Source organism: Carcharhinus amblyrhynchos, chromosome 2 (genome assembly GCF_965287045.1).
Source record: "Carcharhinus amblyrhynchos chromosome 2, sCarAmb.v2.hapA, whole genome shotgun sequence".
NCBI lineage: Eukaryota > Metazoa > Chordata > Chondrichthyes > Carcharhiniformes > Carcharhinidae > Carcharhinus > Carcharhinus amblyrhynchos.
In genome coordinates, this window is record NC_137325.1 from 131,149,208 (window position 1) to 131,162,356 (window position 13,149).

At 40.0% G+C, this 13,149-nt stretch overlaps 1 protein-coding gene across 2 annotated transcripts in view; it reads right to left on the minus strand.

Annotated features, from left to right (window-relative positions):
• ube3c (ubiquitin protein ligase E3C) overlaps positions 1–13,149 on the minus strand; it is a 147,028-nt gene that overhangs the window by 115,776 nt on the left and 18,103 nt on the right. For both annotated transcript variants that reach the window (XM_080212861.1, XM_080212854.1), the window contains exons 6-9: positions 12,656–12,771; positions 6,929–7,086; positions 4,812–4,974; positions 885–1,114 (exon numbers count right to left, since the gene is read on the minus strand). In XM_080212861.1, the coding sequence (XP_080068987.1) occupies positions 885–1,114; positions 4,812–4,974; positions 6,929–7,086; positions 12,656–12,771 (667 nt within the window). The remainder of the gene's footprint in view (positions 1–884; positions 1,115–4,811; positions 4,975–6,928; positions 7,087–12,655; positions 12,772–13,149) is intronic.

A 13,149-nucleotide genomic window follows, 5' to 3' on the forward strand; every position in this document is an offset into this window, starting at 1 on the left:
CACACACACAAAATATTAAACAGCAACAAAGCAGTCACATCAGAGCTTGCAAAGAAGCACAATTAGGTGGCAAAACGATGCTTAAATATTTGATATAGCAACAATTATTTGCTCAAGAACTGTACTGTCCAAGAATTGTTGCTCCTAAGACTGTGTCTGACTTCTGATATATCACTTCAGTCACAAGATAACTCTACTCTGCCAAGCAACGCAGAAGGAAAACACAGTATGAATATCACTTGGATAACATCTTGATCCCGATTTCAATCATTTCAAATATGAAATGAACAAAAAAGATTTTTTAAACTACTTTTGAATTTTGCAATCTACAACAATATAGGCCTCAAGACCATAGCCTATGAGATGACCGAGTGGTATTATTGCTGGACTAGAAACTCAGCTAATGCGCTGGGGGACCCGGGTTCAACCTGTCAGGGCAGATGACGGAATTTGAATTCAATAAAATGTAATTTGGAATTAAGAATCTGCTGATAACCATGAAACCATTGTCGTTTGCCAAAAAAGCCACCTGGTTCATTAATGCTCTTTAGGGAAGGAAACCTGCCGTCCTTACCTGCTCTGGCCTACATGTGACTCCAGAGCCACAGCAATGTGGTTGACTCTCAACTGCCCTCTGAAATGGCCAAGAAAGCCATTCAGTTGCAATCAAGGGCAACTAAGGGTGAGCAATAAATGCTGGTCAGTCAGCAATATCTATTTCCCACAAATGAATTTTCAAAAACAAAAATCATACTTGAGATAATTTTTGTGTTTTTGGTTTTATGAGTAATCACTTAGGGAACTTGAATCAAGTACACTACAAAAAGACTGCAACATAGAATGCATTGCAAAAGCTATAAACCAGCAATGGAATAATTACATACCTATCTGTGATTCTCCAACAGCAAGAACAAAGTACAGAAGCCAAGGTGCCATATCCCTGGTAAAAGTGAGTCCTACTGAAGAGGTTGCGTTCGGTGTTAACAATGCACTCAAGAAAGGTATGTAAGGAAAGGAAATTCTTGCAGACAGTGCTGGAACCAGGAAGTTGTAGATCTGATCTGTGAATGGTGCAGTGAAAAATTCTTTTGCCAATGCAGCAAAAACCTGATGCCTGCACGGATAAAATATATTGATGTTTAGAAATTACAGCCAAATTTGCCAGGTAATATTCACCACACTGACAACAAGCTGCAAAAATGACAAGTTATACAAAATCTACCTTTTCATAAATTACAGTAACATGTATTCCAAATAAGAGTCATATTCAACTCAAAAACAGTTTCTCTCCACAGATGCTGGCAGGCTCCTGAGATTTTCCAGTACTTTGTTTCCATTTCAGATCTCTTGCATCTGCAGTATTTTGCTTTTACCCTGCTAACCTACCCAATGGCTCAGCGGAGAAATTGAACATGTAAACATCAGCCAGACAAGGAAGGCTGCTGATCCATGTTAAGACAGCAGATTGCCATACTCCCAAGGAAGCCTCGAAGGAGCTTTAGTCCTGAATTGATCTTTAACCCATGATGTAAATGTCTGTGCTTGGATATCAGGTATGAAAATAGGGCCAGTGTATTGTCACAGTCCCACTCAAATAGGTTCTCCAACTCTCACCATTTAGACTCCCAACTGACAGAAGTCTGGCTACTGGGCCAAGATATCAGAGGATTGACAGTGAAACTACGCCGCCTCGAGTAAAGTGCTTCATTTTAGATTTAAAACTGCTCATTCTCCTTGATCACTCCAATTTATCACTCCAATTTCTTTGGACTGATAAATTTGCAAGTCACAACTAAACTTCTGTCACGTGGTTATGAAAGACAGCAAATTTATTTTTGAATTGTTTTAATATAGAGCTAGCACAGGCACAAAATTGTCAAACAGGTTCCTCTTTACACAAAATTTCATAAAGTTCTATTTCACTTGGTTAAAACACCGCTTCCCAAAACCAACTATTTTACATACCACAGCATAAAGGAGAAATACTGGACATAATCTCAGACCAACGGAGAAAATAGAAAGCTTGACAGCATGTGGTGAATTTTTGAAAGTTGCACATCAGTTTGGCTTCCCAACACATTCCTCCCTTCTTGGGATCTTGCTGGAGGCAGCCAGCCAGTTCAGGGCAAATAAGGTGCAGCACAGTGGTTGGCACTTGTGCCTCACAGCATCAGGGATATAGGTTCAATTCCGGCCTTGGGCCACTATCTGCACTCTCCCCATGCCTGCATGAGTTTCCTCCCACAATCCAAAGATGTGTGGGTTAGGTTGATTGGGAATGCTAAATTAACCCTCGCGTCAGGGGGATTAGCAGGGTAAACGTGTAGGGTTACAGGAATCAGGCCTGGGTAGGACTGTGGTCGGTGCAGGTTCAATGGACCAAATGACCTCCTTCTGTACTGTCAGGATTCCATGATTTTAGCTTCCACATCTTCGTGACATGGAACAGGCCCAGTGGCTGCTTGGAGATGGTGTCCCAGCAGCAGGCCTGGAGGCCACTGATGCATCTTCTCAACCCCAATCAGAGCAACTAGGGTGAGAGCAACACAACAAGTCCGTGGAGGGAGTTCCGCTCCACAATGACAGCCCTGATAGCAATGCATTCATTAGTCTTAGATTTTCAGTACATGTCTGACAGCATCTCCTGTTTGAGCTGCCATCGCCGACTCCTGTTTTAGCACCACCCACCTCGCCCAGTGGGGTTGCAGGCCCTTTGATTAGGCCCATCTCAGGCGCGTGACCGACCACTCTCAAGTTGGGCAGCAAATGCAGGATTGGGCTCTGAATTAGCCAACTCCCTGCAGATTATAACACCGTTCAACCAACCAACACCAGCACTTGGACTTGGCCCTGACACCTGAGAAATTTTAAAGCTGGTAAGATTCCCCCTACTGATTCTTCCTCACTGGAACAGTGCTCTAATTTGCGTCCAATTTTAAGCTGATAATACTTTTCAAAAATAACCAAAGCACTAATAAAATATTAATTTAGCTCATTAAAACCCCTGAGTCATTTTAAAGCACACTGGGGATCCCCCCCGCTCATCAATTACTGCCTTTAGGAGAAATACCAGATTAATTTTAAACAAAAATAAAGTTCTGCTAGTCTACTTTAAAATTAAAGTAACAAACTGACAAAACAGTCAGTCAAACACAAGGCTAACATTTGTCCTCAGCACCTTGGGGGTTACTTCCTCATTCAGTAACACCAAATCTTTACAGGTTACCTACAATTAAGAAAACACTGATGACTTTTCCCCCCCAAATATATGCAAATGACAAAAGGGAGAATCTCTCAAATGCAACTACATCATGGCAGGACACAATAGCCTGCACTCAGCCTCTGCTGTGCCCAAGGATGCTTCTGGTAACATTAATGCCATTAGTAAATATAATGTTTTATATAACATCCGTATAAACTGAGCTCTGCGGCTTCACTCAAAGTTTATTTATATCACAATTCATGTATAAGACATTGGTGAGGCCGAATTTAGAGTATTGTGTGAAGTTTTGGTCACCAAATTACAGGAACGATATTAATAAAGTTGAGAGTGCAGAGAAGGTTTACAAGGATGTTGATGGGACTTGAGAAACTGAGTTACAGAGAAAGGTTGAATAGGTTAGGACTTTATTCCCTGAAGCGGAGAGAATGAGAGGAGATTTGAAAGGAGGTGTATAAAATTATGATGGGTATAGATAGAGTGAATGCAAGCAGGCTTTTTCCACTGAGGCTAGGGGAGAAAAAAACTAGAGAACATGGGTTAAGGGTGAAGGGGGAAAGTTTAAAGGGAATATTAGGGGGGGGCTTCTTCACGCAGAGCGGTGGGAGTGTGGAATGAGCTGCCAGATGAAGTGATGAAAGCAGGCTCACTTTTAACATTAACAAAAACTCGGACAGGTACATGGATGAGAGGGATATGGTCCAAGTGCACGTCAGTGGGATAGGCAGAAAAATGATTCGGCACAGCCAAGAAGGGCCAAAAGGTTTGTTTTTGTGCTGTAATGTTCTATGGCTCTAAGATTGTTTACATTAACACTGCAATGAAGTTACTGTGAAAATCTCTTAGTTGCCACACTCCAGCACCTGTTTGGGTACACTGAGGGAGAATTTAGCATGGCCAATGCACCTAACTGGCATGTCTTTCAGACCGTGGGAGGAAACCAGAACACCTGGAGGAAACCCAAGCAGACAGGCGGAGAAGTTCCTGGCTATCCAGTAACCTTTTAACCCCCTATCAAGAACAGATTTACGTCAATTTTGGAAAATGTTCAGAATCTGCTCCCACTGCGTTTTGAGACTCACAACCCTCAGAAAAACATTCTTCACATCTGAGTCTTAAATGAGCCATTGCTTAATTTTAAATAATTGATGGAAATATCTAAAAACATATTCATCTAGTTTTGTCCTGTCTTTTCCAATTTTAATGACCAATTGTCCCTCCCTAGAGGTGCAAAAATCAATTCTAAGGAGCCAGAGTGTGGCAATGAGGGGATTTTCAGAGTAACTTCATTGCAGTGTTAATGTAAGCCAACTTATGACAGTAATAAATAAACTTAAACTGATGGAAAAGCATGCAGTTTGCCTTCAGTGCATCCATTACCATAACTGAAAAAGGAATTGTACTGCATCAGGAAAAAAAGAAAATTCATCAGCAGCAACCCTTATACCATGGTACACTACACTGTAGCACCAAGGTGAAGCACCATGACAAGCGCCTCCAACACAATGGATTGAAAATACGTTAAAAGTAATCTCTTGTATTCATGATGCTCCGATTCTTTACTTGAAATTTAAATGTTAGAACTTCTTACCTCGAACCTTCTGGGCACGAGGCATATTGAAAGTGCAGCGGTTTCAGGAAATTCTCCAACAATGTCATTGCAAGGGGAACACGTGAAATACGTGAAGCATCGGAATACTCTAAACTTGATGGAAGCCTATGATTAATTAACATGTAAAGTGATTTGTAGTAACCTGCAACAAAAGAAAATAACCAGTTAACAGATGTAGGAAAATAACTAAATATTGTTCAAATAGTCATTTGGTAGCACATTTGGTAAAATATTGCTGAAAAAGAGGGGCATGCCATCAAAGCTCTTCATTTTTGCAATCATGCAAACCAGTCTCCCATCCATGACTCTGCCTACACTTCCCACTGCCTCGTAAAAGCAGCCAATATAGTCAAGGACCACCCAGACATACTCTCTTCCACCTTCTTCCATTGGGAAAAAGATACAAGAGTGAGATCAAGCACCAGCCAACTCTTCCTTGCAACCAGACTTTTGAATAGACCTACCTTAAGTTGACCTTTCTCTACACCCTAGCTATAACTGTAACATTACATTCTGCACCCTCTCCTTTCATTCTGTATGAACAGTATGCAAGAAACAATATTTTTTACTGTATGCTAATATATGTGACAATAGTAAATCAAATCAGAATAGCTTGCAAGAAATTACCAATAGTAAAGTGGGGGGAACAACAATTTATACTGCTCGAGAAGAGTGTGCTGACTGGTTGGTAAATGGACTCTATTTAAATGGAGATGTTACCATGGATTCAATCCATTAAAATTAATCCGCTTCTTTCCCAAAATGCATGTGAAACCCCAAACCAGAAGTGTACATTTATTAAATCTACCCTAAAATGTTACAGCAAATAGGACATCAGAGCTGATCACAAATATTGATATAATATGACATGATGGGTACTCCATGTCCACTTTGGTTATTTACTCACACCTAATCCCAAGGCAACTTTTATTAATACAAGAAAATGAAAAGCACGCAAGGAAGATAACGGGCAATTGAAGCATTTTTGCATCAATTTTGTCAACAGGAGTTTCTGCCCTACGGTGTTGAAAGTAACCTTTCCAAAAAGAACACTGTTGAGTAAAAATAATATTCATTAAAATGTAACTTTGGGTTTACTGTACAAGTGCATTGAAAGTGCACGACTGGATATTGACCATTGTAAACTTCTGGTTACTAATAAATCGAGAATAAATGTAGGCTTGTTTTTAAAATTGAGTCAATTTTTGGAGAAGTACATTGATATAGAACATAGAACACTACAGCACAAACAGGCCCTTCGGCCCACGAGTTGCACCGATCAGATCAACACCTACCAATCCATAGACCTATCTATAACCCCCAATCCCACTAAATCCCATATACTCATCCAGAAGTCTTTTAAAAGACCCCAGCGAGTTCGCCTCCACCACCACTGACGGCAGCCGATTCCATTCACTCACCACCCTCTGAGTGAAAAACTTACCCCTAACATCACTTCTGTACTTGCCTCCCTGCACCTTAAATCTGTGTCCTCTCGTAGCGACCATTTCAACCCGGGGAAATAGCCTCTGAGAATCCACCCTATCTATTCCTCTCAACATTTTATAAACCTCTATCAGGTCGCCTCTCAACCTTCGTCTGTCCAGGGAGAAGAGTCCCAGCTCCCTCCACCTATCTTCATAAGGCATGCCTCCCAATCCAGGCAACATCCTTTTAAATCTCCTCTGTACCCTTTCAATATATATGTATATATATATATATATATATATAATCAAACCTAACACAATTGTGATACTGATCTTAAAAGAAAATGACACATTAATAGTATAAAAGGTACATCAAGATATGTAAATAAGAGACATACACAAAGACAAATCATAGACTGAATTCATGCCACCATAGGCCAGGTTTAAATGGCTGTAGCAACAAAACAAACTCGAGCATTATGCAGATAATGCTATGTACCATGCATAAATGTTAGAACCCAAAATAGCACAGTAGGTTTGGTAAATAGTTGAAGGTATAATCATTATTTTTAACACTGAACACAAACATTTAAGAGGACATTGGTTTATTAGATACTTTTTAAAGCGCACTCCCAAAATATTTTTCTTGTATTATTTGAAGTCACTAACCTTTCTGAACCATGTAGTGCAAAATTTGCTCAACCAATGATGCTACAATGTTAGCATCCTGTACAACAGGCAAATATGTTTTCTCTGAGGAAAAGGTCTCCAACATCCTCAAAGGCACAGTAACATTCAAACTTTCATTGTTGCAGCTCTTCAGTAGCCTATGAAGCCAAAAATTAAGTTTGTTACTCAAAAAGAAATAGACTATAAAATTTGTGATATTGACACAACAGGAACTGGAGTACACCCTTAAGCCTATTTTGCCATTCAGTGAGATCCCAAATGATTGGCATCCTAACTCTATATGGGCCAACCATAGCCCCACCAATATCTTGGGTTAAAAGGAAAAATAATCATTCGGATTTAAAATTAATGCACCATCAACTCCAACTTGTGGAATAGTTTCTAACCTGTAATTACCACCTGAAAGGTCTGGCTAAAACTTTTATGGTCTCTAATCCTAAACTACCAAACCAGCATAATTAAGCCATAGTTAAGGTGGATATGGTGGTGAAGTGGTGATGTCACTATACTAGTATGCCATTGAGACCAAGGAGCAGCCATGATCACATTATATGATGGAGCAGGCTTGAAGGGCCAAAAAGTCTACTCCAGCTCCTATTTTCTACATTTCTATATTTAGTAATCCAGAGGCCTGGATTAAGGCTCTGAGGGAAGAAGGGTACAAATCCCACCACAGCAGCTGATGGAATTTGAATTTGAGCAATAATCTGAAATTGAAACGTAATGGTGACTATGAAACCATTGGTTTTTACCACCATCAGCAATCTGGTTCACGAGCAAAAGAAAATCAGCCATTTTATCTGGTCCAGCTTACATGCGACTCCAAATCCATAGCAATGTGGTTGACTCTGAAATGGTGTGGCAAATTATTCAGTTCAAGGGCAATTAGGGATGGACAATAAATGCTAGCATCACCACTGGTGTCGACATCCCAAAGAATAAATTTTGAAAAATAATTTGTTTATCTCAATCTACCCTTTGTGTCTGGAAAGCATCAATTAAATAATCAACAAATTCCAGGGAATACAACCCTTATTTGTGTATTGTCTTCTTATTGTCCCAACACTGGGAATCCAAATAATTCTTCATATAAATTTATGCTGCGCTTCCTCTAAGTGCAATTTATCCTTCCTCAGCTGTGCTGCCCAGAAGCAATCACAATGCTTAGAGTTTTCTAACCCGGGCTTTGTTTAGTTGCACCATGGCTACTAACCGTTGTATCCTAACCTTCTCAATGCAATTGTCAGTGTTTCATTCATCGTCTTGATTACTTTCTGTAGCTGTTCATGACATTTTCATGATCCATAACAGAGACCCAAGTGTCTGGACCTAGACGTTGCCTCGCTTTTCACCATTTCAAAAGTATTCTGATGTCTCTTTTTAGGTCCAAAATAGATTACCTTGCACTTGTCTATATTGAAATTTATTGGTCATAGTTTTGCCCGTTCACTTCGGAACATAGGAATTGGGAGTAGAAGTAGGCAAATTCAGCCCTTCGAGCCTGATTCAATCAGATCATGGCTGATCTCTCCCTGGTCTCAAATTCACCTTCCCACCTGTTCCCCACATCCCCTTAATTTTTTTTAACATTAGAGATATACCTACCTCGATTCAGACTCCGTGCTATGGAGCAGCGAGTTCGATAAATTCACCACCTTCTACAAGTAATAGTTCTTCCTCATCTCAGTTTTAAGTCTACCACCTCTCAACCTATACTTATGGCCTCTTGTTCTAGATTGCCTCAAAAGAGGAAACATTTGATATACATATACGTTATCAATCCCTTTTAAAATTTTGTATACACCTCAATCAGATCCCCTCACGTCCTTCTGAACTCCAGTGAGTATAGGCCCAAGCTGTTTAACCTCTCCACACACATCAACCCCTTCATCCTGGAATCAAATCTGGTGATTCAGTTCCTCTGAACTGCCTCCAAATCTTTCCTCAAATAAGGAGACCAAAATTGGACACAATACTCCAGATGTGGTTTCATCAATACGCTATACAATTGCAACAACATCTCTCTACTCTTATCCTCCAGTCCTTTGCAATAAATGCTAACGTGCCATTTGCCTTTTTCATTACATGATGCACCTGCACGCTGACTTTCTGCGATTCATGAACATAGACACCCAAATCCATTTTGAAGGTGCTTTCCATTTAGGTAATAAGCTGCCTTTATTTTTCTGCCAAAACGTGTAATCTCACATAATATCACTTTCTGCTTTTATCTAAATTGCTAACATCACCTGGCTGTGTGTCATCAGCAAGCTTGGTTATGTAGCTCTCTACCCTACTGTTTAAGTGTTCAATAATATACTCAATGTGTTTGAGGATCCAAACCACTTCCCTATGGGACATCACTACTCTCACATCTATCAATTCAAACATCTGTCCACTATGCCTACTGTGTCCTGCCACTCAACTAACTTCCTAACCAGGTCAGTAATTTGCCTTCAATTCCATACGTTTCAACTTTGGCTTTGACTTGGTCACAAGGGTCCACAGAAAGAACATCCATAAACATTCCTGTCCACAATTTATTCACCTGCACAAAAAACAATCGAACATGACCCTTCCCTTACAAATTCATGCTTGCTGTCTCTGATCAGCTGAATAGTTTTAAGGTGTTCAGTCACCCTACCCTTAATTATCATTCTAGCTGTTTCCTGACAAAGTTAAGCTAACTAGGGGATCTAATACAATGTTGTTTAATGAGAGGGGAATGGATTACAAAAGGAAGGAGGTTATGCTCCAATTGTACAGGGCATTGGTGAGACTACATTTTGAGTACGGTGCACAGGGATTGTTAATGTGTATTTGTCTCCTTATTTAAGGAAAGGTGTAAATGCTTTAGCAGTTCAAAGGTGGATTAGTGAACTAATAACAGGAAAGGGAGGGTCGTCTAACGAGGAAAGGTTAAACTTGTACTCACTCAGGGGGAGGGAGGGGTGTCACTACTTAAATGTAAGCTGTTGCTCATGTAATTCAGAAATGAGGCAACATTTCTTTGAGGATCCTGAGTCTTTGGAACTCTCTTCCCCACAAGGTAGTGAAAACAGAGTATTTAAATAACTTTAAGCCAGAGCAAGATAGATTATTAATGAACAAGGGGTGAAAGGGTAGGCAGGAATGTGAGGTAGAGGTTGCAATCAGATCGGCCACAACCTCACTGAATGGTGGAGTAGGCTTGAGGGGCTAAGTGGCCTACTCCTGCTCTTAACTGGTGTGTTCGTATATCTGATTCCCAGATTTTCCTATCTAAAAGGAACAGGACCCAAAAATCAAGACAACTCTGAAGAGTGTAGTTATGGAAGATTCTCACCTACTGCCATTATGAACTTGTGCTGTTACTTTCTTCACTATATTAATTGACATTAATGGTAAATATTTCACTATTACTGACCATTTGTTTTCAGCATTACCAGCTCTTCATCATCAAATAAACATACTGAAACTAAGGAAGAAATTATATGATAATTTAAATTATAAAGCAGATTTTCCACATATGATACTGACTTTTTGCTAGGGATAGCTCTCCAGGCACCAGCAATCTTTCACATTAGTGGCTTTTCTTCAAGTGTAAACTTAAATAAGTGAGTATAAGTAAGTGAGTTATAATTATGAAGAGTTGGTTCTTCTTTTCATCCTGCAATCACATTGTGAAAATCAATGCAAACTGGGAGACAGGAGAAGGAATCCCTGAAGTTCACACCTCTAACTCAAGAGGCACTAATTCAGCATAACATGGGACAGCACATGAGTTAGTGATGCATAGAGTAGTACCATCATCTATTGGCAGATTATTGGGATATCACAGGTAATCCATTTAGATACTGCTTAAAGCTTTCAATTTATCATCCCTTTCCTCTTGCTCTCCCCCACCATTCCCATCAATTAAATTTGACAAGCTTGGTAATATTTAATAACCAGACAGATTAGGACAAAATAATGCCAATAATAAAGGAAACCTTGAGATAACAAGAATAAAAGCAGTATTTTGAAGTTTATTATTTGTTCTTAGCATGAGCATCACTGGCAAGACCAGCACATGTTGCTCAGCCAATAGTGCATGATATAGTAGCAAGCCTACTACTTGAATCATAATAGCCCACATGGTAAAGAAACATCCACACAGCTGTAGGGGGTTGCTCCAGGATTTTGACTCAACAAAGACATAGCTGCAATTTGATTCCAAGTCAGAATGGTGGAGCATGGAGGTGATGGTGCTCCTTGCATCTCCTGCTCTAGTTCTACTAGATGACTTTCTTCATGGATCACCAACTTGGCGTCAAGAAGAAGCTTTTGCATGCTGACAATCCCTTGAACAATGTTGTCAGAAGCTCCTTGCTCCCATTAGATCCAACTATGTCAACAAGGTCAGAGGAAGGTGCCAGGTAAAGTGAGGTCCAAAAAGGTCCTCAAACAACAAAACAGATGAAGGAAGACTGCACATCTCACCAGGTGTGAAGATGGAAAAAGGCTCCAGCAGCAAGGGAGTCCTGGTCATCACTGTTTGACATCATTGAAATCTGACCACCAATCTGTCAAGATCATTGACAATGACAGTGTTCAAAGGTCTCCATATTAAACAAAGTCATGGGTCTCTTGTCAAGAGTCTGCACACAGGCAACAGATGCATGAAGGTTGCTGGATACCTGTGTTAAAACGGAGATGTCTTTGCACAGCAATGGCTGTGACTGAAAGTCCCCTTCAGGATACCATTTGCTCATCATAAATGGGGAGGGGGGCTAAAAGAGGTGTCCTAAAAATTGATGTTCCACCTCCAAGCTAGGGAATTGTACCAACAGGGTCACCATCTTTGGGGTCAAAGAACAGAGACTCAATGCTGTCACTTCAACGTTAGAACACATGAATACTCAAGCGACTGTCCAGAAAAAAAACGGTTGAATGGTCCCACTGAAACTCCCACAGTGTCCATCAACATGGTGCTTCTGCAATAATGACAACACAATAAGGTTCCTGATTGTGGCTCAGCCTCCGGGTAGCTTTTAATTGTGGAGGGAGTGATGACTATTTTTGTCCGCAAACAAATTAGAAGACTAAGAGGAGCACCAGCAAAGATAAATCTTCCCAAACAGAGATCATTTCTGCCCCATCCCTATGAAGTTATTCAGTGGAAATAGCAAAAGCCTAGTTATGGAGCATTGTCAGCTTCTTGACCGTCAGGAAATGCACGGTGAGAAGAGCACTCAAAAATAAACTTAAAGGGCAGATTAAAACGCAATTTTAAAAAAAAAAGACGTTTCCTGGCAATACAACAATTTATCATTACTCTACCAGTAAAACAGTGGATTAAATTATAATTAGAGCAAGAAATTACAAGGAAGCAATCATAGTAAGGAAAGAATTGCACCACAAAGTTCTAGTCCCCTATCGACTGGTATTTCACTGAGTGGCCTGCAGTGCAGCAATGTCTAGCCAGTACAGCAGTAATTAAAATTGCTCTGCAACACTGACATACAAACATTTAGCACATTCATATAAAAAACATTTATCTGCTACTTATAAATGTTAAAATGCCTATTCAATTGGCAAGCAGCAGAAAAAAAAACTAACCATTTAGCATGTTTGTTCAAAGTTTTCTTTGGCTATGCCCCATTACAAAGGTCTCCCCTTCATGCTCCGAACTGTAATGTCATTCATAGCACATATCAGTGTGAATATATAATAAAAACTGCTTACCTGCAACATAAGCCCAATAAACATTTTATTTGATATAAACATATTTGTCTGTTAGAATCAGCAAGCTGCTGCACATACTGAGCACTATGCTTAACCAAATTTTGACACATCCATGTCTGAAAGAGAGAGGGAAAATTCAAGTTAATTTACATCTTGCATAGAACAATTTATAAAAGCCCTATTTTGATATTTAACACAATTCACTTTATTACGTCAGACTCGGGGGCGGGGGGGGGGGGGGGGGGGGGCTCTTTCAGAGCCAGCAAATGCATCAAAGATAATTGAGAGCACATCAGATCAACAGGCAAGGAAACCAATGAAACGGCTGAACAAGGACTTGGATAATCAATGAATCTTCCCATCACCAGCACTGTCTACACTGAGTGAAAGTACAAAATTTGACAGAGGCCATGTTCTTCAAAAAGATAACAATTTTAATAAACAAGCAAAGAATATCAATTTAGGAAAAGGTTCACACAACGGACCTGCGTTCC